This window comes from Mesocricetus auratus, unplaced genomic scaffold, assembly GCF_017639785.1.
Source record: "Mesocricetus auratus isolate SY011 unplaced genomic scaffold, BCM_Maur_2.0 Super-Scaffold_100010, whole genome shotgun sequence".
Taxonomy (NCBI): domain Eukaryota; kingdom Metazoa; phylum Chordata; class Mammalia; order Rodentia; family Cricetidae; genus Mesocricetus; species Mesocricetus auratus.
Genome location: NW_024429194.1, coordinates 52,678,161 through 52,705,822, shown reverse-complemented (window position 1 = coordinate 52,705,822; position 27,662 = coordinate 52,678,161). Strand labels below are relative to the sequence as shown.

Sequence of the window (27,662 nt, the reverse complement as noted above, 5' to 3'; positions counted from 1 at the left end):
ATTCCGCTGTAGGGCTCCAGTCTTCTCAAGATGTCCAGCTTCTCGTGGCCAGTGTCAACTTAAATGCCACTACCACTACGGAGACCTTTCCTGTTTCTTTAATTGAGAGTCATAGCTCACGGTTAGCTTCCTTCTCAGCAGGCTTCTTAGTTTATAAGTACCAACTGGCCCACCTTCTCTACCGAAACTCTGCCTGTCTCCCCACTACACTGCAGGCTTCTGACGACAACGACCAGCCTGTATTCCACACCAAACAGCAGTGCTAGCAACCCTAGAAAATAGAAGTGCAGACCCTTGGGCCCTTCCTGGGACATGCTAGATCAAAAACCTGGGGGTGATGGCCTTCGGCCTGTATTAATGTGCATTCTAAGATTCTGTTGCACACCGAAGTTCAAGAAACAATGCCAGAGACTATTCTGGAGGTTTGGGGGTTGTCCGTCGGTTTGGAGGATGGTCTCACATTAAAAGTGAGGAAGACAATTTGTAGAGAAGATTGAGAAGTCAGATGCCTTGAGAAGTATCATGCTAAGCTGATGTCCTGTGGACAGGAATCTTAGTCTTTCATATAGTGATATGTTATAAGTCACTAAAGCATGAGGGAATCTGCAGTACAAGAGATTTCCAACTTATTTGGCCTCTGAATTACCTCTTCTCCCTCCTTGGGAGGGAAACTCATTCTGGGAAACACACCTGAAAAATGCTGCCATGGTGCACTCTTCCTTAGGAGGACCTCAGCACCATTCCAGGCCACTGTACCCAGTGCATGTTAACACAGTCAAGCTTATGATGAGTCACTGCAGGAGTTGCCTTAAGCTCCATGCATCTTCATCTCTTGTGATCTTAGATTTGAAAATAAATGCTTAACATTAAGCATATCTACATATACACACCAATAAAAAAAAAAAGAAAAGAAAAGAATTCTGGCCCTTGTGAAAGCCTGAAACATTTATAAAGAGAAACAGGGGAGAATAGAGACAGTGGCGATTACGAGCTGAATTTCTAGCAGTGTTTCAAGTCTCCCGTATGGAGTGAGCAGCAGGGAAATCCCCTCCTCAGACCGTTCTAATGGAGCCAAGAACCAATTCCCATCCAGCCCCCGTTTAATGGAGTGGGTGGAGATTCCCGATGATGAAGTTGCAAACTGTGCAGGTGACTGAAAAATTATTCCCAGATGACAATCAGTAACCTTGAGAAAGCGGAGCCAGCTTGGGAAGAGGAAGTTAAAATATTCATACCAAACATGCGGTGTTTACTTAATCAGGGCTAATGATTGGCTTCTTAATGAGATTTTACAAGCTCAGCTAAACACAGAAAACATTTGCTTCCCTAAAAGCAAATAGGACTGTTTGCACTGTAACCAGACATCTGGAGCACAGAGCCCCCCAGCCTGCAGGAGTGCAGAGCAGGTTTGTGGGAGTTTCTGAGGATGTGTAGCCAGAGGAGGGGATGATTTGGGACCTACAAGCTTGGAAGGTGTAGGATTTAATGCCACAAACACTGATGGAAGTTTTGAGCAATTGTGCCAACCATGGCATTTCATAGAGGCCAAGATGGCCAAAGAAGTTAACACTAAGTCTATGGTGAGTCAGGAATATCTGCTTAGGAAGGCTTTGGGGTGGCACCAACTGCAACCACATTGTGTTTCAGGCAGTCTGTTCTTACTCAGGTTATATGTTTAAAAAATTCAACAAAATAAAACAAATAATTCCTTAAGGCAAGAGAAGAAAGGTGAATAAGGGAAACATAATATTTTTTATCTTTTGTATTTTGTGTGTGTGTGTGTGTCTTTATGTGTGTCTGTCTGTGTGTGTCTATGTATGTGTCTATGCATATGTGTGTTTGTATGTGTGCATCTGTGTGTGTCTGTATGTGTGTCCACGTGTCTCTGTGTGCCTGTATGTGTGTGTCTCTGTGTGTGTGTGTCTCTGTTTGTGTGTGTGTTTCTCTGTGTGCCTGTATGTGTGTGTCTCTGTGTGTGTGTGTGTGTGCCTGTATGTATGTTTCTGTGTGTGTGTGTCTATGTATGTGTCTCTGTGTGTCTGTGTGTGTGTGTGTCTCTGTTTGTGTGTGTGTTTCTCTGTGTGTCTGTATGTGTGTGTGTTTGTGTGTGTGTGTGTGTGTCTATGTAAGTCAGAAGTCAACTTTCAGAAGTGGTTCTCTCCTTCTGCTGTGGATTCTGAGAACTGAACTCAAATTATTAGACCTGCTGCCCAGTAATTGTTTCCAACCATTGAGCCATGTCACCAGGCCCTCAGAGCACAGGATTTTTAGTAAACTATTCTAAATTCTTTTTCACTTTTGTTTCTATATGTGTGCATATGTGGGGGAGCCCAAGCATCATGGCTCATATGTGAGGTAACAGGACAACTTGGGAAGTCAGTTATCTCTTTCCACCATACAAGCCCCAAGGATTGAAATCAAGACACTGAGCTTGGTGACAAGTGCCTCTACCCACTGAGCCATCACTGAACTCTTCTATATAACAATGTTATTACAAATATGTGTCATCATACATTTGTGTGGAAGCCATAGAATAACACACTAAAGAACTCTAAGGTTGATTACGTAGTTCAGGTGATGATCATGTGATATGTGGAGGCTCATTGACTATAATAAATTCATCACTGGGGAAAGTGTTGGCAGTAAGGGGTTGTGCATGTGGGTGGCAAGGACCATATGGATGCTGTCACTACTTTCTGCCTAATTTTCCTATGAACCTACTACTGCACTAAAAGCAGAGCCTATTTTTAAAATCTTCAATAAAATGAATTTTATAATATTTTATCTGTATTTAGTATAAGATAATTGCCCAGATTATAAATTAATCTTGCTAGCATTCTGTTCCTAATATTACCATTCTTGATGGCTTAAAGAAGGTGGTTGATGAAGGTAGTGGGAAGGCTTACAAGCTCTCCAGTTGTCCCTACACCCTCATCAGACATTGCCCCAAGAGCAGTGACCATTGCTCTAAGAGTCCTGGCCATACCCGGCGGTTCTCCCACAGAACACAGCCACTTCTGTCGCTGTACTGATGCTCTGCAAACTGTAATCCAGGAGGGCAGGGGCCAAATCCTGTAGTGGCCCCTGACATGCAAGGAACATGGCAGATGCTCCCTTAGCATCTACAGATTAAATGGAGTGAACTTGTCATGGGTGAGCAGATAATTTATCTGCTTTTAAATACTTAAGTTTAATAAGGAAATAACACTCAGAAGACATAATAATTTACATGAGAAAGAGCAGTTTTTAAATTGGTATAAGGCTGAAGTCTGACCATCTTTAGAAAAAACAGGTTCATACCACAGCCCCCAAATGGACTTCTACAAAATGCAAAGTAGGGTCACTGATGTGATCTTTCTAGAAAGTATCACATTTAACCAAGGTCTTCTGAGTCATTATTCAAAAAGATGGTGACAAAATCTCCCTTAGCATCTCCTAGTCTACCTATATTTATGTCTACGAACATCTGAAGTGCTTCCTAGGTGAAATTTACCCTCTGGTGAGTACCATTTTCCTGGGAAGACATGAACGGATACAGAGCATGTGTCAGTATGGGGGAGACCTTTGAAATCTAGAAACTGTATTATTTTTAAAGTAAATTTGGCAAAATGCTAATGTTTAATGTTAGGGGTGGGTGCAGGGTTGCTCACTGAACAATGTTTGACATTGTGATGGCTATTCCTGGTTGTCAACTACATCTGGAATGAACTATAACCTGTGTGGCTAGGTATACCCATGAGGGATTTTTCTTGATTGGATCATCTGAAGTAGGAAGACCATAATAAATGCAAATCTTTCAAGGTGGAAGACCCCTCTGTACTCGGGCCACACCCTCTGGTGGCAGCCACTGTAAAGGACACAGAAGAAGGAAGCTTGCTCTGTGCCTGCTGGCCCTCACTCTCACTGGCAAGCCCACTCCTTCACTAGCATTAGAGCCATCTTCTTTGGGATTCTGACATCCAGGATCATGAACAGAACAACTACTGGATACTTGAATTCTTTTCATTGGTAGGCAGCCACTGTTGGACTAGCTGGACCACAGTCTGTAAGGATTCTAATAAATCTCATATATACACATTCTGTAAGTTCTGTTCCTCTAGAGAACACTGACTGATACAGACATCTTTCTTAAGAAATTAATCTGAGGCTGAAGAGATGACTCTGAGAATAAGAGCACCATACTGCTTCTTGCAGAGGACCCAGGTTCAGTTCACAGAACCTACATGGTGGCTCATAAGCATCTGTAACTACAGTTGCAGGGAATTCAGTGCCCTCGAATGACCTCCACAGGCAACAGGCATGCACATGAGAAAAGTCCTGTGTGACAAAAAGAATGGCACTCTGCAAGTCGCTGTGGGTCTCGAATGCTATGTACTGAAATACCATTTGTACTTATCCACACAGACATACACAGACGGTGAACTGAAAAGTCAAGCCTTTATAACAAAAATGAGTAATTGCATATCCTGGCTTGTTGGCTTGTGTGTGTGTACACTGATATAGGCTTATGATTTATAAGCATAAAACAGTCAGTACAAAAACTTTTTTTTAGGAATAAATGGCCCAGTTGTAAATGCTGTGCATGCCTGAAGAGCACGGACTGCTGTCCCTAGATTACCAGTGTTCAGCATGAAGGCCACATCATTAACACTGCATTCACAGTGGCCAGAGAAGCCCTATCTGCTATTCTCATCCACAGTTAACAAATAGCATGCAGGCTGGATTTGGTCCACACAGGTGTCTTCTTTGGCATGACCAATGTTGGGACCAACATTCAACACATCAGGAATTTCTTGTGTTTTCTCTTTAAATCGTTCAAAAGTCCAGCTATACTGCACACTCATCACCATGCAGCATGCCAAAGGGTTGACTGACATCACCTCACTAACGATGCCTTCCACCATGGACGGAGCTGAACTGCCAACCTTGCCTGCAGCTCCCTGGTTTCTGAAGTTTCTCATTTTACCTAATTTGTAGGTTGCCCAAGACTCTACTAATGCCATCTCAGAACTTCAGTCCCTTATCAAATCTTTTACTAAAAAAAGAAAGGAGGATATATCTATAAATGAAAAAAATAGACAAAAGTCCAGAAACATGGGAAAACTAGGCTACAGAGTCTATAGAGCCAATATTCCAATATTTGGGAGGAGTCAACATGGGAGAATCAGGCCAAGGAAACTTTTTAAAAATGTGGCAAAGTGATCATATTCCAAATTCCTTGGGGAAAGACATATATTAGCCCTCATAATGTAGATTTATTTTTTTAAATTTACTTTATTATTTTATTGTTCATGTGTTTTGTCTGCATGTATCTATGCACCCTGTGTATACCTGGTGCCACGGAATTTAGAAGAGAGCATCCAATGCCCTGGAAATGGAGTTACAGATGGTTGTGAGCTGTCATGTGGGTGCTGGGACTAGAACCTGGGTCCTCTGGAGGAGCAGCCAGTGTTCTGTACTGCTGAGTCATCAAATTGCTCCTGTGTAGATGTTTAAAGAAATTTACTCCAACAGATGCCCATAAAAATTACAAGCTCACAACTGCTCATTTGTCCTATTCTTTATAAAGCCTCTGCTTGTAAAATGGCAGTTTCTTTCTCTCTCATTTGCATGTAGAGATTAACAATCCTCCATCACCTAAATTATTTCCTGGAGCCAAAATCTGTAGCACTAGTGGTTTCTTCCCCTTTGCTTATTGTAAGTTCTTTGCTTTCAACCTAAGATATATCCCGGTTACAATTACGTATGGGCCCCTCCTACCATAGAACAAAGAAGGTAAAGCAAAGTGCATCAGTATACTTGGGTCAAACTTTACTGCAAATAATAAATATGACGTGGATAACAGAATCATTTTTGCATAAAAACAAATAAATCAAAATTAACAAATTGGGGACAACTCAAATGTTTGAAACCACTAATTAGTATGTACTGAGTATTAAATGATACTGAAGAATCTTTGCTAATTTTACTTGACATTATAAGGAGTATGGGCATGTGCATGTGCAACTCTGTGTGCACGCATGTGTTTCTGTTAGCGGCTCTTTTTAATGAGAAATAAACAACTCACATTTGGCATCAGTTAGGAGTCACAAATCTTGGAAAAGCAGTCTTTCGCGATTGGAAGACAAGGCTCTGTAAACCTACTTCAGGCAGGGAAGGAGTCATAATGTACATGTATGTACAATGTAAATCAGTATCTCTAACACTAAAATGGGGGTGGGAGAACAGTGCCATGAATTACTATTGTTAGCCAAGGGCACGGGGGTGGGGGAGGAAGGGGGCAGAGAGGAGGGGCTATCTGTGTCACCACCAGTCATCAGCTTTGGGAGCTCTGTCTAATGGCCTTTCAGGGACCTCAGGGTGAAGGCAGTTCACTACTTCTTTAGACAGCCCCATCTAGTATTTCTTATCTTTGGGGCTGAAATTTTAATTTCCATAGCTTACAACCACCTGCTATAATGACAAGTCTGTTCTGGCTTAACGTGGCAGTGCTCGCTTGAGCTGTGAGCTGCAAGCTCCTGTCCTAAGTCTGCAGCACCAGCTGTGAGCAGCAGGCTCCTGTCCTAAGTCTGGAGCACCAGCAGCAGCCTCCTGTCCTAAGTCTGGAGCACCAGCAGCAGGCTCCTGTCCTAAGTCTGGAGCACCAGCTGTGAGCTGCAGGCTCCTGTCCTAAGTCTGCAGCACCAGCAGCAGCCTCCTGTCCTAAGTCTGGAGCACCAGCTGTGAGCAGCAGGCTCCTGTCCTAAGTCTGGAGCACCAGCTGCGAGCTGCAGGCTCCTGTCCTAAGTCTGGAGCACCAGCTGTGAGCAGCAGGCTCCTGTCCTAAGTCTGGAGCACCAGCTGCGAGCTTCAAGCTCCTGTCCTAAGTCTGCAGCACCAGCTGCGAGCTGCAGGCTCCTGTCCTAAGTCTGGAGCACCAGCTGCGAGCTTCAAGCTCCTGTCCTAAGTCTGGAGCACCAGCTGTGAGCAGCAGCCTCCTGTCCTAAGTCTGGAGCACCAGCTGCGAGCTGCAGGCTCCTGTCCTAAGTCTGCAGCACCAGCTGTGAGCAGCAGCCTCCTGTCCTAAGTCTGGAGCACCAGCTGTGAGCAGCAGGCTCCTGTCCTAAGTCTGGAGCACCAGCTGTGAGCAGCAGGCTCCTGTCCTAAGTCTGGAGCACCAGCTGTGAGCTGCAGGCTCCTATTCTAAGTCTGGAGCACCAGCAGCAGGCTCCTGTTCTAAGTCTGGAGCACCAGCAGCCTCCTGTCCTAAGTCTGGAGCACCAGCTGCGAGCTGCAGGCTCCTGTCCTAAGTCTGGAGCGCCAGCTGTGAGCTGCAGGCTCCTGTCCTAAGTCTGGAGCACCAGCTGTGAGCAGCAGGCTCCTGTCCTAAGTCTGGAGCACCAGCTGTGAGCTGCAGGCTCCTGTCCTAAGTCTGGAGCACCAGCAGCAGCCTCCTGCCCTAAGTCTGGAGCACCAGCGCTTCCTTCGCGTCCTTCCCCGCCTTCCCCACTCACCACAGACAGGCTCCTCTGTGCTGGATGCTGTGAGGCACAGTAAGACCATCCTCAGGGTGCTGTAACATGACCCTAAAGTATGTCCTTATTGAATTCCAAGTCTGATTTCATGGTCTCTCAAGTCTGGAATTTTGAAGTTGTAAACTGAGATGCAATTCTCTACCATAAGCTCAGTGTGGTTATCCCAGGGGATGCTTCTAAAACGTTCCTAGTGATCAGCCACTTCTGGTTCAGTTTACATGGACATCTACCTCATGCTACACAACAGTTATCTCACGTTTCTAGGCTCTGATACACCACTCACAACAGAGGCAACAGAAGGATCCAGAGTGGCTATCCTGACATGTCACAAGTTCCTCAAATCAGTCTACATTCTCTCAGCCTTCCAAACGGAACATCCACCGCCCAGCTGAGCCCTGTCAGACAGCCACTTTCTCTGGCTCAATGATCTGTCTGCTTTGGAAAAACGAAACACAGGCCATCACAAGGTAGCTCAACACCAAGAAATAGGGGCTGGCGGATTCTCTCAATGCGTTGCAAGGACGGCAAGTGCAATCGGACAAACGATAGTGAATGGAAGCACAGCCAGGCTGTCAAGCACATAGCTTCTTGGCCCTGTGATGCGGGCACAACTAAGTCAAAAAGGAGCCTACAGTGATCAGACGGGGCAGAACAGGCTGTGGGAGTTGAGAGGAGTGGGCCTCTTCTGGGGCAGGGAGAGGGTAGTGGAGACATCAGAAAGGATGAAGGAATTAGGAGAACTTAGTATAAACATTAGTAGGAATGGAACAGCAGATGAGGCTGGAACACAGAGAAGTCAAAAAAGGAGAAAATCCTACAACTCAGTAACTCAATATAGGTCCATGAATCTAGGGATAAGAAGTCAAGTTTGGAGAAGCACAGAGAGGCCAGACTGAATGGCACTGCTTTCTATCAGGATCTACTAATCAGAGAGTGGTTCCCATACAGCTAAGAACTCATGGTTCCAAGACAATGCTGGGTGGGAAAGAAAGAACAGGGTGAAAACATCAGGAGAGAATGGTTAAGGCACAAGCGTGTGTGTGGTCAGAGAGGAAAGCAAAGGGTATAGAGGGAAGACGCCGGTGTCACCCCAAGTAGCAGGTGTGGCTCGCCATACACTTCCTTTCTTTCCATCTAAATGTGTTTATCAGCAGACTTGCCTGACCTGTGAAAACCTTTCCACGTTTTCCATCTAGGCTCCTTGTTCCTTTCTTTAGACGGACTATAGATGACCCTAACAGTGGCCTTAGAAAACACACATCCAAACCTGAGACTCCATGTAAAGCAGGGACACTCTCTCGTCCGTTACTAAGAGAACTAAGCTCCCTATTTCAAACATTCATCAAACATCACATGTTACCAGAGCCAAACCCAGCTAACTCAGTGACATAGCTGGGCACAGTTCAAGCAATGTGTTCCAATCGGCAATGCTTGTTACTTTTCCAAAAAGAAACAAAGGCCATTCAGAGGTCAGTACAATTTCCTGAGGTGTAGCTAAATAAAAGGTCTGTTTGCTTGTGACCATTAGGAAGAGGTAGTAACCCTGCCTTAGGCTTGCAGGGGCTTGGCCCACAGCCACCAAATAAATAGCCTGGGCAAATTCCTGTGATGTCAAAGCTCTTGACAGGGAACTTGCTTCATAGCCTGCTGGTCACACCCCACGGGCCCTGGACCGATGCCCAGCTGCCTCTGCAAGTCCTCTGTCCCTGACTTTATACCAAGGCTTACCTTGCAAAATCGCAACTCAAAACATCGCCCTGTTGTTTTCACTGCCAGCCAGAGAGAAGCTGCCAAAAGGCTTTCCAGAGAGCCACACCAGTCTGCACTGCCTCAGAACAAAGGCTGCTCCCGGGGACCTGTCTTGGAAGGGAGCCACCAGCAGACCTGATAGAGACACCACCTCGGAGATGGATTATCGCCCCGGGGCAGTTCTGCTGCCACTGAAGACTACTTGACTCTCCTGGTCTTTTCTGCTGAACACTAAACTTTCAAGAGGACTGTCCCCTAGGACCTGAGCACTCTGATAATCAGATTATGTTGAACGAATTAGCAGCATGTCCTACACCTAATTGCTTGTTAGGCCTAACTCTAGGAAACTACCAAAAGGGCCAGTTCTTGACTAATGCCTTTTCCCTTTGTTTAGTGCAGGTGACTTATTTCGTGGAAACTTTGCAGATATGGTATGGGTGTTAATCTTTTGGTGGCTGTGCCACAGGCCTTTTCAGGAATTCAGTGAAATGCCCTGACCCTTTGCTCAGAAAAATAAGCAAGATGTACAAGCATACCCATGGTTTAGGCAACCTCAGAGAGGGCGCATGCTCAACCGAGTTCAATGGTTCACCCCGGGTTCACGGACTCCTCAGAACAAGAACCAACAGACTTCTCCTATAAAGGGAGAGCGTGAGTGGGTCTGGCTCTGCCCAACGCCTCGGCTCGGCCAGTGCAGTGTGAAAGCTGGGCAGACAGTGTGTGCATGATGGATGGCCATGATGTCTGTGGACACTCAAGTTTCCACCTCCTCCCAACCACTCATGTCAAAAATTGTTACTCTCCTCATCTCTTTTCAGTCATTCAAAAATCGAAAGCTTTCCTTAGCTGCTGGCCCACAGGCACAGCCTGCCAAACTTCACTAGAGAGCCAAGGTACACCACATCAGAAAAGGGCAATGCTGTATCCTCTCTCTCACTGCCTTCTTAACAGGGGCCGGGATCCTTCCCTTATGGATCTAGGCAGCAAACCACAGGAGTAGCAGCTGTCAGGCTGACACTGTCACCAGGAGAACTCACAGGCATGCTCCTAACACATGAGAGGGGTGGCAGGTCACTCGGAATTTGATGCTGCCCTGTCGTGCTCACTGTCAGATCTGTAGTTGTAGCTTAAGTAGTATTTAGAGGGGATACAACGTGGGGGTTTTTTTCCTCCTTGTCTCAACTCAGTCATAGTTTTCACTTTTTCTATGGCAGAAAAGTGATTGACAGGGAAAGTGTAATACCCTCAGCTTCAGAATGGTCATTCTAACTGTATAAAAGTTCACAGAGATGAATAGAGTTTGCAGCTGGGGAAGTGCTTACATAGTTCCTTAAACTACTGTGTGATGTTTTTACTTATGAGTTGATTAGAATAAAGTCATTTAAAGCATACATATTACTGCATCCTAATTTTTTTTTCTTTTTCCACATAGTTCTGGGAGTCCAACCCAAGCCTGATGTGTCCTAGGCAAGCACTGTCCCACAGAGTGACTACTGGTTTAGTCCCTGATCCTTTAAATTGTTACGACTATATTTCAATGTAATTGATTTAGTATAACCCTAGAGTTTCACTGAATGGGTTTTTAAACAATAGTCTAAAAAGCATCCCAGGGTTCTAACTATTGACTTCAGGGGCCTGCAGTACAGGAAATGTGCACAGGCCCTTGCTTGCCCTAGAAGAGGTCAAACAAAGCATCTCTTACCAGTGCGTTCACATCTTCAGTCTTGTGGATGAGCGTGCGGATCTCCTCTGGATCACCACTGAAGATGGCTTGGACCAGTGGTGGCTGAGAAACAAAAGAGACTGAGCATTAGGACCGTTATTAATATGTAGGTTTGCATTCACATGCAGCTAGCAGGAAGGAGATTTGTTCCCTCTAGGTTTATTCAAGAATTATCAATGAGCAGGCAAAGATAAATAAGACCTGGGCGACATTCACCAAGAGTCTAGTGGGGGAGATATTCACATAAAGAAATAACTTCAATACAACCTGAAAGCCGTGACACACAGCCACTGTCTGGAGCTACACACTAAAATCCAGTAGAATAAGAAAATCTCCCACAATTCAAAATGTTCAATAGACCCTTAAAGCTCCTGTTGAAGATACTACCAAATGCAGGATTTCTATCGTTGGCCCCTGTTAAACCTTGTTACCCACAATACAAATGTTGAAGCTTAACTCTGAGAGTCACTGGAGACAGGGCCCTTGAGAGCTTATTGGGAGGTTCTAGCGGGAGATCACAGCTACTCCTGTACCCTCAACAGAAGACTGGTCCTATGTCCTCATCCAACCAAATGCGCAGCTTTGGGAGGGATGCACAGAGAGCAGTGAGAAAGGAAGAGGACGCCCACCTCGCAAGCCAGATCGGTCCATTCTACCCTGGCAGTCAATGGCATGGCAGATCCTGCAGCCAGATTGCCCTCGCCTCCGAGACAAGGCCTTTATAGAGGAGGTTATGACCTAAACACTGATCCGTTGATCCTTGAAAACACCTTGCAAATCATTCCCAGACACTTCCATAGCTTTAGCCAACAGGCACTGACTGGTTTACGATGGTTATGTCCACAAATAAGATATAACAAGGACTAGATAGAGAACAAGGTCGGGGAGGAGGCAAAGAAGAACCCATTGTGCAGCAGAAGGAGTTTATAAAGTGTGATGAAGACCCAGCTGCCAGGGCAGTGAGCTCTGCGGGGTAAGAAGAAGGCAAGAAGAGGGTATTCAAAGACCTTGGAGGAAGGCACCTTAACAATTGACTGTGGGCTTGCGGGTGGGGAAGGAAGGGCACTCCATCCTAAAGAGAAGGTGTGCAAAGGGGAGGGTATGCATAGAACCGCCAGCCAGAAACCATCCCTAACTGGTGAATGGAATGTGGGATAAAGAAGGGCAAATGGTGGATTCAGGAACTGATGCTGGGCTTGACCCACACAGTGAAAGATCATCACAGCCAGCTTCACCATTTCCCAGCCGAGACAGTTTCCCATTCTGGAAGTGAGCACAGTCATCACTGGCCAATCCCCTCAGGAAATTATTAATATGGTCAGATGACATAATAAGAAAACTCTCTGTGGCAATTCAATGCCATACAAGTAATGTTTTCATTAAGAAAATGTTTAATGGTGTCAATATGGAACATTGAACCTTTTCCCCCTAAACGTCAAATCTTGGTAACTACATATATGCATTTGCTTACAACTTTTGGAAATGTTTTGGTCCTGACAGGCAACTGGATGACGGAACGTCCCAAGTTTGACTCAGAATAAGAATCATCCAAAATGCTTATTAAAAAAAGATTGCTGAGTCCCTTTCCTGGGGATTCTGCTTGAGTTTATCTAGAGAAGGAGACCGAGAATCTGGATTGTGAATAAGTCACCATCTAACTCTTTGAAGCTGGCAGCAAACGCTAACCTCAATTGATGTCACTGGCTTCATCTCCTTCCATCTCCCCTTTCATTTGGAAGTCTGTGTCCTCATGTTTTCCCAAAACCTTTCCCTTCCCTTCTCTCCTCTCCTCTCTTCTCCCTCTCCCTCTCTCTGTCTCCTATTGTCTTGTCATAGGTTTTTTGTTTGTTTGATTTGCTTTCTTGAGATAGAGTATTGTTCTGTAGCCCAGGCTTTCTTATAGATTTGGGACTTCTAGGACTATAGACAGATAGCACATGCTAACACACCCAGTTTTTACAAGGGGATTCTAACTCAGGTCCTCACACTGTGCAATGTGCTTTATCCACTGAGGATCGATCCAGCTCTCTTGTGGGCTTTAATGATGGTTAGTGTTAGTTTGGGAGACCAATATAGACATTACCAGTAAGATATACCAAGAGTCCCTGAGATACACCATTTAAAAATATATCAAATTGCCCATGACTGTTCCCACATGCCATGAATCCATCCTTAGATAACCCCTCCCCCTGTCATGAAAGCTTCCAGCAAATGGACAAACATCTCTTTCCTACCCACTCATCTCTAAATCCTACTGTATGCCAAGGTGTAGGGATAGCTTTTCAATTTTGCAACAACTATACATCAAAAAAAGATGGTTCAGATAAAAAGAAAAGGCAAGTTTTCTACTGGTCCAGTCGTAGCTGGTGGCCCTACAGGGACAGAAAGCCTCTTCTCCTTCCTGCTGCCTTCCAGGTCCCCAGAAGGGTCACACTCATCTTTTCACACTCCTCTGTCTTCGGGGCTCTCAGCAAAATGCTGTTGGGTGAATTTCTGCCTAAATGAATCTCAAGGGGAAAAAAAATCAACAGCCATAAAGTAATATGGCAAGGCAGAGCCTGGCAGGGGTGTTGTGTTAAATCAACAGAGGTCATGCAACAGCTGCCAATTTTAGATTCTAAGGTTCAAGCCCAACCCAGGCATTACTGCACCAGTGGTCAGTCACTGCATGGAGACACGGTGAGCTGCACGGGGCCTCTCATGAGCACCAGGAATGCAGACAGACTCTCTGTAGGACTCATTAAGGCCTGGTGCTCCTCAAGGGAGACAAGGCTCCCAAGTAATGATTGGAATGTTCCCAAAGCGAGGCTCCCTGCCACAGCTGCCAGGGAAGGGAGCCAGAACAGTCTCTAAGCACATGGAGGTGTGTCAAGCTTCCCAACGGCCCTGGGCCTGGCTCTGCAGAGAGCTGCTTCATAACGCTTCGTCAGACACAGATCTCCTGGCTTCCACAGGAAGAGCTGAGACTTCTGTCCTCCGGTGCTGCTGTGGAACATACATGTTCACACATGCACAACTGCGCATACTTGCACCATGCACATGCATATCTATTCTTGGACACACATGCACAGAAACATGTGTTAATTCACTTACAGACAGCTCCCACTCTCTGCAAAAGTGCCCATCAGTCACTCAGGTGCCACCACAGCTATGAGATCAGCTGTCACTATACTCAAGCACCCCTTACTTATCAATGGCCCCAAAGCACAACAGTAGTGGTGATGGCAATTTTATTATAGTGTAACTACTTTATTTGATTACTGGTTGTTACTGTTAACCTGTGAACCAAATGTTATCATAAGGAGGTGTATGTACACATGGTTAAAAAGTATAATACACACTGGGTGTGGCACTGTCCACTGTTTTAGGCACTCACTGGGTTTTGAGGAGTACATCCCCTGCAAATAAGAAGAAACTACCGTATTCCTTTTAAAACTCTGCACACCTCAGTACAAGTATGGGCAATATAAGACGGGGCTGTGCAGAATTCAGCAAACACACTCATAACAAGAGTCAAATTGATAAAATCAGTAACACGGGAAAGGGAGAATTTTAAGAGACAGAGCAGTCATTTCAGCTTCTATTACTAGAATTTTCTTTGCACCTTAGCAGCTATATACTGGCCTGGCAATGCCTGCCACGGACTGTGGATACTGGCACAGTCCCCTGAGTAGACTCAGAAAGCACTGGACCCTTCCCAGTCTAGTTTCCCAGTAGCACAAATGGGGTGTATTTGGATGGAACTTGTCCTCAACTTCCCTGCATTCCATTTTTCCTGAAAGGGAGGCCTGTCACATTTCGAGGTGACTGACTGTCAGGATGACAACACTTGGACTATATGGACAGCAGAGTAGTGGGCTCCTTGTATTTAACGGCTATTGAGAGCTCCGCAGCAAACATGAAAAAAGTAAAGATTCAGCAGAAATCCCCTTTTCCCACTCACAGTTCTTCGAAGCATTGGAAAACAAACCCGAAAAACACTTCACTTCCAAAACCAAGTGAGGCAAGACAGTATTCTCAAACGCTGAAGTAGGGTTACAATTCCACTAGGGGGCGCAAGATAGTAATTTGTTAACCTATCAGTGGTCAGGTCCTATAATTAAGGGGAAGTAAAGTAGTTACAGGTCTACTTAAGCTTCTAAGAAAGTTCCTTAGTAAGAAGCAAACACACATACACACACACACACACACACACACACACACACACACACACGTAAAGAAGAAAGAAAATGATCAAACAGTATCATTTTAAACCCAGTTTTCCTACTGAGCTGTAGCCCACTGTTTTAGGAAATAAGGACAGGGCTATCTGGACAAATTCCAGGTTCAAAAGTGTCATTTTCATTATTTGAAAACATACTTCAGATGACTGAGTATATGGCTCTGTCAGTAAAGTAGCTGTCACGCAAGCATGAGGACTTGAGTTCAGATCCTGGGTATGGAGAACTAGGCACAGTGGCCTGCCTGTAAACCCCATGCTGGAGGCAGGGCAGCAGAGACAGACAGAGCCACAGGGTCACTGGCCGGCTGTCAATGACAGAACTCTGCCTCAAAAAACAACGTGAAGGCAAAGTATGATGGCAAAACCTTTAACCCTGCACTCAGAAAGCAGAGCAGGTGAGTCCAAGGCCAGCCTGATCTGCATAGAGTGTTCCAGGACATCCAGGGCTTCATAACAGAGAAATCTTGCCTCAAAATAAAACCAAAATATAAAGTGGAAAGTGACATCAATCCCTGGCCTCCATAGACACTCTAATACACACGTACAAACATGATCACATACACATCAACACAGACAGAAATGAAAGACACAATTCAATTCTCCTCTCAATTCCATTAAACTTATGTTAGTCGTGGCATCAACCATTCCATCCATTTAAGAAAAAAGCCCCAGGGGCTGGAAGAGTGTATTTCATCCTGGGTTCAATCAGAGAAATTGATGCCAAATAAAAGAAAGAAAAAGGAAAAAAGAAGAAACAAACTGATAAGCTTGGCCTAGGGACATAGTCCACTGGTAGATTATTTACCTTGTAGGCATGAGGGTCCAAGCCTCAGAACAACAACAAAATCATATGTTCTATGGAAACCATTAACTAGACTTCTTTTTTTATTTTTTGTTGGTGATTTATGTGTTGATAGTATGTGGATACAGAAAGTACATGCTTTAATTTTTGCTGTCACAGGTAAATAGTAACCAACTTGCATTCATCTATACCTAAGCCAGTTGTGCCCCACACGCCTGGATAGACTGGGGCAAAAACCAATGATCTTGCTTTCATTCTCACTCAATACATAGAAGGTGTGTTTATGTAGAATCAAGCCCCTCCTTCTAAACTTGGATGTCCAGTCAGTGAACAGTTCACACCAGAGATGCAGAAATTAACTAGACTTCTGCTAAACCCACTTTGCCTTCCTTTGGTCGGCTGCAAGCTCTTCATTTGGAGGGCTGCAAGCTCTCTACTAAGCAAACCTTGAGTGAGAAGCAGAGGGACAGAGTGTCACTGAGACCAGGAACTGGCGCCAGGGGTAACAGATCCAAACACATGTAGAAGATGCCCTAGTATCGTACTCCACATCCCTGGCTTGTTGCTTGTCTGTCTCTAAAAAATCTGGGAACTAAACCCCAAATGTAAAAGCAAGCACTGTGCATTCTGGTCTGGAATGGATCCTGGAATCAATCAATCACCAAGAGGAAGCAGTGATGTTCCTAAACATCTGTCTATACTTGAATGCTCTCGGCACCTTGCGTCATTAACACAGGATGGAAGCCTGCTATTAGTACCTTATAGCTGACACAGCAATAATCTGGTCATACAAAGCCACCTGCTCATGTGAGTAAGAGGGAACACTTCATTAAGCAACAACTGGTTTTTATGAGGCAGAGATTGAATTTTTGCAAAAGGCTAACAAAAATTTGTTCAAGTCACCTGATTTAATGGACAAAACTTGGCTGTTGTCTTTTGTGCCGGTCCTGCTGTATGATGTTGGCAAGGATGCTGCTGAATGCTGCCTGACCATTGATCATCCTTACTTGGGAAACTCACCCCATCACAAAAGATAATGGTGATAATAAAAGCACCATAGAAACCAGACAGAAGACACTTAGTCCTCATAAACATTATTTTTGACTATTTTTGATTATTTTGATTAGGAAGCGATGCAGAGGGTTTGGAAATGTCTGGGTGTGGTGGCTCGCACCTGTAATCCTGTCCTTTGGATCATCTTGGGAGGCAGAGGGAGAAGTTCATGAGTTCCAGGGCAGCCTGGGATAGAGCTAGTATCTGTCTCTAAATTGATTGACTGGTTAATTAATTAATGAAGGCTGGGGACTCAGTAAAGTGATAATTTCAATTATCAGAGGCCATTGTTATCATCGTGCTGGGGGCCGGGAGTCAGGTAGCCTAACCTACTTGGCAAGTTCTAAGACCTTGTCTCTAGGGAAAAAAAGAAAGAAAGAGGGAGTAGATAATGCTTGAGGAGTGTTACCTACACCATCCTCTAGTATATGTCCACATAGACACACACGCACAGAAATGTAAGCACCCGCTTTCCCACACACACAAACCACACAGGAAGGAAGGGAGCCAAGAAAGAGTTTCTACAGGACATGTAACAAAGTTGTCAGTGTTTGTAATATTTCTAATTATTTAGCAAAAAGAAACAGAAAAGGCACAAAATTCCAAGCTACAGTAGGAATACCTGTACTAAAATAGAATGAAAAATGAATTACATTTAATCAGAAACTGGATAGAATTAATTCATTACCTATCTTTTCCAAAGTGAAAACAGCACAGAGGCAGTAGCTTGGCAGTAGTTTTTAAGGCCTAGTTACCAAGCTAGGGAAGCAATAGTCGCATCCTTTGCTGTCCTCTGCCTTCTGAGCTCCACCGTGGCCGCTGCTCTGCTCTGAGACCACTCAGCGTCCCCAGAGGACAGATAACCCAAGATAAAACCAAGTGCAGATATGTTAACTTTGCTACCAGCTCCTGAGAAACATGAAAGGAGAGGTCAGGCCGAAAGAAATGATGAAATCACAGATCAGTTAAACTGAAACCTGAGGCAATACTGATTTTTCTGACCTATAATCTCTCACTTACCAGAGCAGGAAGACTGCCGCTGTAACACTAGCTGACTTGGGGCAGTCCTAAGCAGAGTTTCCTCATCTACGAGAGGAACAGCCATTATAAAAGACACATTCGAGGAACTGCCTATCCATTCAATGCTTCCGTAGGAGGCCAGATGCCTAGTGTTCCTGCTGCGTCCATCCTAAAAACTGGATGGACACAGGATCTTGGAAGAGTCCCTTTTAAGTTATAGAGTAAGTCTGTGAGATGATTGAGCAGTTTAAAAAGAAAGCCTGCCGGGCAAACCAGAAGACCTGAATTCGAGTCTGGCTCCTGAAATCCATGACTTACAGACTCCCAAAATCTGTGCTCTGATTTCCACACACATGTACAGACAATAATAATAACTGCAGAACAAACCGTCAGGTTGGGGTCCTAATCCATGCAACACCATCTCTGAAGCAGAAGGGCTCTTCAAAGCTGCTGGGAGACAGCAGAAATTCAATAGCCTGAATTCACCTTGGTTGCACTAGGTAACCTCAAGAATGCCACAGAGTTCTTTTCTAATGAAATTTAACTTATGAAACCAAATAGTAGCAACTTACTAAAACAATATGTCATCTCTTTGATAAGACTGTGTCGTGGGGCACAGATAACTATAAGTAAAGAGAGTTATGAGCATATGTAAAAATGGCCTAACAAGCCCATTCTTTTGTAGATTTAACAGATGCTAATCTTCAAATGTATTCATGCCTATTTGATAGGACTGGAAACCGATCTTAATACGGAAGATTAGCAACACATGAACAATTACAACTGTTTTAGTTGATCTTTTGGCTACAAAGGAAATTAGTACCCTGTTTGGATCTGTGAGGGGGTCAAATGATTTGTGTGCTTATGAGAAACTGAGTTGAAAGGCTTGTTCTTTCCGAATTCTGCCTGTTCAGAACCTTATCTTACATCCACACCCATGATGATATGTGACATGACTTATCTATCACATCATATCTGACAGCCTAAAATCAGGCATTCAGCCTCAGTTTTCACATACTCCCATCTTGTTTTTACTTTTGTTTTGCTTGGGTGTGTTTGTTTGTTTGAGGTCTTGCTATATAGCTCAGGGTGGTCTAGAACTTGCTACGTAACCCAGGCTGGCCTACAACTCTCAGGAGTCCTCCTGCATGCTAGGATTATAGATGTGAGCCACCACACCCAATCAAATATTAAATACTTAATGGCCTGCTAAGGATAAAAGCAACATGAAGGATATAGTATCTATGATGTGTGGATAGTCATACTACATAGTAGCTATATACAAAATAAAAGAATTTATTTCTGATATAACTACTTTTTGAAAGGCAACACTAAAACACATTTACTCAAAGTCAGAAAACAGAATAGAGAAAGGGAGGTTTGTCCAGATACAGGTCATCAGAAAGATGAGGAGGGGGGCCTTAAGGTGGCCTGTGAAGGATGGATTTTAAATAAAGCTTTCAGAGTAAGAGGCTAGAAGAGTAAGAGGCTAGCCATGGGGAACTCTGTGCCAGCAAAAGCAGTTTTAACCTAGTCTGTGGACAAACAGGAACCCAGGTCTTGAGCAAGAGAAAGGCATGGAGCTTTCGTAAACATGTGCTCTGGTATGTACTGCACACGGGAAGACACTGGAGACAGAGGCCCAGTGGGAAGGCAGTTGTCAATTCAAGCCACTGCAGGAGGGACTTCTGGTCTCCTTCGTGGCAGGTTCCCCAAGGGTGACCTACAGGCATTCTGTGTAAACTACTGACACTGTTTTCAGTTCCTTGATGCCTGCTCTGTTCCTGGATACAAGTTTGGCTCAGCATCTTGGCTACTTTCCTTCTCTCTTTATATATAGCCCAGAGCTCCTGCCCCAAGACACTGTTTCCAGGTGAAATCGAGTTTACTTCCTTTAGCTCCGGAACACTCCCATCTCACCCCACACACATACACAGAACCTCTGCATATGTAAGCTGTTTTGTCAGGCTTGTCACTTGAGCACTGAATTGAAATCATAACATTTCAGAAATAGGCCACATCCATAAAGAGGAAAGAAAAACAAAACAAGGCAGACACGCTTTGCCAAGTACCAGATTTTCATCAGGATCCGCTGCCAACTACTCCAATCTTTTTTTTTTCCACTCTGTCTAGTTTCAAATGGCTGGAGATCAAATCTAAACCTTAGCTAAGTTAATTAAACAGTGTTGGGGAGGGAACAGGGGCCAGGTTGATGGCTCTGCAGATGAAGGCATTTGCCAAGAAGCCTGACACTCTTTGTTCAATCCCTGGAGCCCACTTGATGGAAGGGGAGAGCTGACCCCTGTGAGTTCCTCCGATCTTCACATATGACCTGCACAGCAGCACACTGATACATAGACACACACACACATAAACAAGTGCAATTTCCAAAGCCTATTTAAGTCAAACACAAGGGACCCAAGAGAATATTATGTGCAGAATATTTAAATCAGTGTATTCTTAGTGAGGCAAAAAGAATAGTGATATGTGATTGAGTTTCCTGTTTCATAAATTTGTTTATAGGTTTTATTTCTAACTGGTTTTGCTTACATTCCTTCTACAACTGTACCTTACATAATACTCAATTCACATTTCAAAAACAATGCAAGCCATGTCAGAGATCTTTGTGCTGTTGGGGGTGGGGCAACCATGTGGTTCAAAGATGACAATTAGGGTCCTAGCACACTCAGCAAAATTTCTTTATTAAGAGACATAGAGAAATTTTCAATTGTAGGATCTAAAATATGACTTTTGTTAATATCTAATACATCTCCCTTATCATAAAAGGACAATAAGATTTAAAGTGCTCCTTTCATAAAATGACCTATTATCATGGTATACTTTCCTCATGATGGTCACTTAAGAGGTTATAATTGTGGCAGCCTCAGAAACGAGAAGATGAATAAGGCAGTTTGAGTGGCATTCGCAACAATAAGATCACCACATAGGGACAAAAAGGCATTCGGTCAGGATGGAATCACCTGTTGCTGATGTGGAGGGGTAGCTACAGTACCACCCCTGAAGAAGGGGGACTTAGTCAAATTAAGTCACTCATGATTCAGGGAAATTCCAAAAAGATCTTTTCTGAAATCTGTGTACTCGGAATTCTTTGAAAGCACCAACAAACCAATTCTCACACAGTCAACCCTCCCAAAGATTACACCTAAAGCTTGCAACTAGTTCCCCTTAGGCCCTGTCCTTGTCTGTAGATTCCTTGTCTCTGGATCCCATGGGCATTTTGTGGAAGGGAGATAGCTCTCACTGTGTCTCCACAGATGGGAGACTAGGGACATGTGCAAAGTAGTGTTCCTTACCTTGGTGTCCTGACCACTCTCAAATCAATAGCCTGAATCAGTCTGCCTGCGATGACTGGAGGGTTCCCTGCTCCCCATAAAGACATGAGCATCTCTAAGAACTCCATCTAAGACTGCTTCATGTAGTCCCCTGGAAACCATCTTTGACTTCTCCAGCCAAAATCATGGCAAGGGCATTCATTGATGGATGTCCAAGGGAAATGATAAGACAACAGGAAGAGAGAGGAGCCTACAGGGCTGAAAAACAGTCGATATGGGGAATGGGAAATCTTACAGAAGCAGACAGGCATATCTTATTTCCTTCCAAAGACACTGGCCCAGTTCATATTTACTTTATTTCTCTAAGTACTATCCACCCAACTACAGATAAGGAGTGTTTTCTAGATGTTATTCAAGTCCATTTCAGACGACCATATTCAGTTCTAGTCCATGATGATTTATTAAGCCTAAGAAATTTACTATGCGTAGGAAATGCAGACACTGAGATACCATCGCCAACCCTTCCCTTGAGAAAACCCCCAACATGTAACAGGAAGCACCCAGTACACACAGCAAGCAGAGGGAGAAACTGTGTCTGGCCCTCTCAAAGATGCAGCCTTTGAAGTAAAGGCCAAAGGTCAGTGAGGGTTTAAAAAGACAGGGGGTGGGAAATGGTAAGGAATGTCCCTCCACATTTTAAAGAATATGAGCAGACTGATGGAGGAGAAGGAATAGTTTTGCTCCCTAGAACATGGGGAAGAGGAAGGAGGGTAGGAAGCCAATGGGGACCAGATCACAGTGGGCCTCTGGTCCCGGCTGATAACATTTGGACTCTCTTCTGTAGAATTGGGGAACTCTGTTTTTGCAGGGGAATGACCTAAGGACTGTGCTTTAGGGCCTGGAGAGACAGCTCAGCAGTAAGAGCCATTGCTCTTGTAGAAGACCCACATTTGATGCCCAGCTCCTAGATCAGACAGCTCACAGCTACCTCTACTTTAGCTTCCAGGGGATCTGACACCCTTTTCTGACCTCCATGAACACTGTCTGAATGTCACACATATATATACATGCACAAGCAGGCACAGGAATGTACACATAAATAAAAATATAAACAAAGTGTTTACATTTAAGAAAAAAAAGAATCACGCATTAGAACCAGGCATGGTGGCGCACACCTGTAGTCTCAGCCCTTGGAAAGTGAAGGCAAAGGGATTGGGGTTCAGAGTCATCCTCAGTTACATAGATAAGTTTGAGGCCAGCATGGGCTACATGAGATACTGTCTTAAAAACAAAAAGAGTTGTGTTTTCAAATAATCACCCTGGTAGTAGATTGGGTGATAAACTAGAAGAAAAGGGGGTACAAATGTGGAGACCAGACGACACTACCAGTTTAGGTGAGAGTTCATGGGGATGGGGTATCCTCGCTATGCGGGGAAACAGGGTCTTCCTGTGGCCGGGCTGCAGATCTAACAGGTAAACGTGCTCCCCACACCTGCAGAGCAGCATGAGCAGCCAGGCTGGGCTGCCTAAAGACTCTCACTGATGGTGTCTGCAGGGTGCAGAGCTCTCCTCGGCAGCCAGCCCTGGCCCTCAGGAGAGGAAGCGTTGCACAGCCTGTGGAAGCTGGTTGCTAGTGTATGTTTATGCTCAGCTCTGAGACCGGAAGCTGCCGGGGCTCTGAAGGTAGCACATCCCACCTCTGCACAGCCTGTTAGTCATCTCCAGCACCACCACAGAGATACAGCCTAGGGCCTGTCAGTTTGAGTATCACCTGCTCAGGCCAGGTTTAAACAACAAAGAAGGGTATCTTCAGGCTAGGAGCTAAGGCACCAAAACCAAAAGTATAGTATTATTATCTTTCTCTATATTTAGGCCCAACTCAAAACTTAGTCAGAGGATAAGATTCTCTTTTTGTTTGTTCCTGTGTCATGCAGCTTCAAAACCAGAAAAAAAATTCAGGAAAGTGGGGGAGGGGGAGAGGGGAATGGAAGTTGGGGGTACCTCCCTCACCTCCCCCCCAATCAAAACTGATATGCATCAACTCTTTGTCTTGTGCTAGGTTACATCTTAAGTAATTTTCTTGTTGCAACAATACAAAAACAGATAAAGAAAAAAAACTAATAATCTTTCCCATCAAGGATGATAATAGGCTAATAATATGTACTCTGATAATTTTCTGAATGCTTCTGTTGTACACAAAAACACCAATACATATGATATGGAGTTATCACTAAAAGGGATAGTACTGCATCCCTCTTCCGAAATCTGCAAGAATATCAACAGACTGAGGCTATCTCCCAATTTCTTTATAGCTACATAGGGTTCTGCAATATCATATATCATATGATAAAGATATATCATAACATAGCCTGGCCATGTGTTGCACAAAGAAGTGTTACAGAGCTGAAGGCATTTTCTGACTACCTATGGTATGCTATTTTTATAAAATATACAAAAGAAATGTGCAACGTAGTCCATTCTTCAGAGAGTGCCAAATACAGCTGGGGAAAGAAAGCTATCTCATGCAGACCATGTAAATGCTCAAGACAGCGCTCCATAGTTCTGCAGACCTGAGGCAAGGGGTGCCAGCTTTCTTTCTGCACCAAGACAGACTACACAGAGCTCAGAGAGCTCCCCTCTGGGCAAGGATCCCAGGAGCACTCTCTAACTGGGGGGGGGGGGGGCAGGTAGCCTGTAGAGGAGGCAGCGTGAACAAGACTTAGAAGTGGACGGGAGCACCTGACAGGGGAAAGGTGTTTGGGGATGACAAATGACTGATGGCCCAGGGCTGGTGTGTTGTTTAAGTTGAGTCCAATTGCTGTTGCTTCTATTTAGTAACAAACTGAAAACAGAACGTGCTACTACCCTTGACCTCTGCTGCATGAGGCCAATCACAAAGATGAAGATCCAAGAGGCCATATCAGAGGGTATGGTCCTTAGGCCTGCTGTGGTCCCATGGACTATAACTGAGCTCACTTCTTCCTTGGTGACTTAACACCCCATTGTTCACCCACATCTTATCACCCCTAACACACGTGGTGTGAAGACTGTGCTAGTGGTTTTACACATTAAGACCAGATTTAGGAATCTGTACTGAACATTTAACATCCAGATTCATAAATGATTATCCAGTCAGTATACAATTCTAGCTCCTTAAAATGTGCAGTGTAATTATGCTTATTTCGAGATCTTGGCCCCCTTGTTCTGACTTGGGGATTTGGCTGTCTTCCTACTGCCAGGGACAGACAAGGCTTGGCCAAAGACAGTAAAACCAAGAATGTGATGGAAGTGGCCTGCCCAGACATGTGGGGGCCTGCTCCCACTTGGTGCTAGCTCTGAGTACATTTGGCACTGTGTGATGATGCTCTGCTTCTTGAATCATGACCAATCAAGAATGTGGAAACAAGGCCAGGAGGGAAATGAAAAGAAATTATCTGAGAGCCCGGAGACCTGACTTTGATCTAACCTCATTCACTGTTAGCATTAGGTTACTGAGGACAAGTCACATGGCTTGATTTTTCCATAGAAAACACGGGTTCAAAATGACCAACTCCCTAATGGTGAGAAGCAGGAAAGATCCGGAAAAAAAAACCCATGAGGAGGCCTTGGTGAGAGAAGCTCACATTAACAGGACAGCAGGGTCACTGGCCTGTCACCCACAACCTGGAAAGTAGCAGAATCCTTGTGCTCAGAGCTGGTCACAACAGAGTAGTGGGCCAGTTGTGCATAGTTCTAAAGCATCTCTTTTTTTTTTCTTTCCTTTTTTAAGACATAAATACAGGAAAGATCTAGCTAACAGCTAGGTAAGATTACCTACCCAAATTCCCTGGGAAACAGGATATTAGGAATTAAGCCTGAGGAACCTTGATGGATTCCATGTCAGGTAGGGTGACTGAGGCGGGGGACAAACTTGCCAGGCAGACAGAGGTTAGTGAGGAGTTTTATTAGAAAGGGGAGGGGGAAAGAAAGAGAAAAGAGGCAAAGGGACACAGAGACAGAGAGAGGATAGAAGAGAAGAGCGACACAGGAAAATTCCTGTCTGCCACAGGGAAACAGCAGGAAAGAGAGAGGGAAAGAGAGTGTTCGTGGGCAGAGGTCTTTCTTTTAAAGGGGTACTTTGCACCTGGGCTGACCAGGGCACTGCCTGAGTGCATTCTGCCAGGTGACAGGGGCAGGCCAGCACAATGCCTGAATTCTTACACAAGCCCCACCCTGTGTGCCTCACAAAGTGAAATCTTACACTGACACTTTCAGAAAACCAGATGACAAATCTGTATATATGTGTCATGGGATCTGAACTTTCTTTTTTTGTGTTTTGGTTTTTTTGTTTTGTTTTGTTTTGTTTTGTTTTTCGAGACAGGATTTCTCTGTATTGTTTTGGAGGCTGTCTTGGAACTCGCTCTGGAGACCAGGCTGGCCTCGAACTCACAAGATCTGCTTACCTCTGCCTCCCAAGTGCTGAGATTAAAGGCTTGTGCCACCAATGCCTAGCAATACTTCATAAGAGGTGCACCTTCAACCCCAAGTTCTGCTTCAAAGAGGTGGCCAGACAATTTTTGTTTCAGATTATTCATGGCAACACTATCAGTGATAACACAAATGCTAAAGCTAGAAAAGTTATTAAGTAACCAGAATACACAAATCCCAAACAGATAGAATGGCCAAAAGCACAGGGAAAGGCCCATCAATCACTGGATGTTAGAGAGAGCAATCCAAACCATGACGAGATACTGCTAAACACTAATGGCTAGAATAAAGCCAAGAAACAGCAGACAGACAAAATGCAAGCTCAGGTGGGAATGTGAGGAACCAGGTGCAGTGTTGATTGGGACCAACAACAATGTAGCTGCTGTGGAAAAACACAGAATTAACTTGGGACCTGGAAATATCACTTCTAAACACGTAACCCAAAGAAGCGAAAATGAGGGTTCAAACAGAAACTTACACATACTTGTTCACAGTAACATTCTGTACTGTAGCTAAGTGATAGAAACAGTAGGAGTCTACTAATTAGTATCTACTGATGAATAAACAATAGCCATGACATGGAATATTACTCATCCATAAGAGAAAATACAGTGTATAATGGTGGACAACATGAATGAACTTTGAATATTTTATGCTAAGTAAAAGCCAGACACAAAAGGCTACATTGTTGCCTGATTCCCCCTATGTGAGGTACTGAAACCAGGCAAATCCACGGCAAGAAAAAGCAGAGTCATAGATACTAGGGGTTGGGAATAAGAGGGAAGGCAAGTAGCTGTTTAATGAATACAGGGTTTCCTTCTGAGGCGATGAAACGCTTTGGAAGTGGATAACGATAACAACCCAATGTGCTGACTGACACTGTGCAGTGCATTTCAAACTGTCAAAGTGGCAAGGTGTGTTTTGCCATACTATAAAAACACACAAGTTTACACACATTACGCAGAATATTTACTTTGACCCCTTAAAAATCGCTGGGCTAAGGTTAGAGTTGGACACTACCCGGCTGGCTTTATGGAGATGTGGGATCAAACTTTCTGTTGTGTTCCTGTCACCCAATCCAGTGAGCCATCTTCCAAGCCCACAATACCATTTTTATTCTAAAATTATTATCAAATATTTTTATAATATAAACTGAGACATTTTTAGAAGATGTGACCTCTGGACACTCTGGAGCTAAGCCTGGAAAGATAAAGAGAACAGATAATTAAGAATCTAAAGCCATGAGAAAGAGGACCCCAGCAGCACTCCCCGCCAGCTCTAGAGGCTGAGGTCACAGCAGCTGGGGGACACCCATCCTCCCCAAAGCTGGGGCTTCAGATTCTGCAGTAAAATGCCCTGAGTTTTACAAAGTTGGCAATTTATTCAGTATGTTTCAAATGCCACAGGCCAAACAAAATACATTTTTAGACCAGATGAAGCCCACAGACGCCAGTTGGTAAATTCTGGTTTTTTAGAACAAGAGTATTTACCCGGGGTGGGGGGGCACTCTGAAAAACTATAGTAGTAACTTCAAATATCAGAAAGAAAAAAATGGCCAAGAGGGAGGTTGGGAAATGGGGTTGTTTCCCTCCAGAAGGAGGTCAAACCCAGACACAGTATTATAGAGTGTGTTTTCTAACTATAGAGCAGGTATCCAACAGCAAGGAGGAAGATGTAAGATGCAGAGGCTGCTGTCCTTGAGGTGGTCCAGGGAAGTCTAATAACCAGGATCCCTGGTTTGAGTTGGATTAAACCAAGGGCTCTTGACTGTGTTTAAGCATCAAAAATTTGGAAAATTTAAAAACGATGTCTGGACTCA

At 44.3% G+C, this 27,662-nt stretch overlaps 1 protein-coding gene across 9 annotated transcripts in view; it reads right to left on the bottom strand.

Moving 5' to 3' along the window:
• Ankrd44 (ankyrin repeat domain 44) overlaps positions 1-27,662 on the bottom strand; it is a 264,217-nt gene that overhangs the window by 151,864 nt on the left and 84,691 nt on the right. For all 9 annotated transcript variants that reach the window (XM_040753614.1, XM_040753617.1, XM_040753618.1 and 6 more), the window contains exon 2: positions 10,966-11,049. In XM_040753614.1, the coding sequence (XP_040609548.1) occupies positions 10,966-11,049 (84 nt within the window). The remainder of the gene's footprint in view (positions 1-10,965; positions 11,050-27,662) is intronic.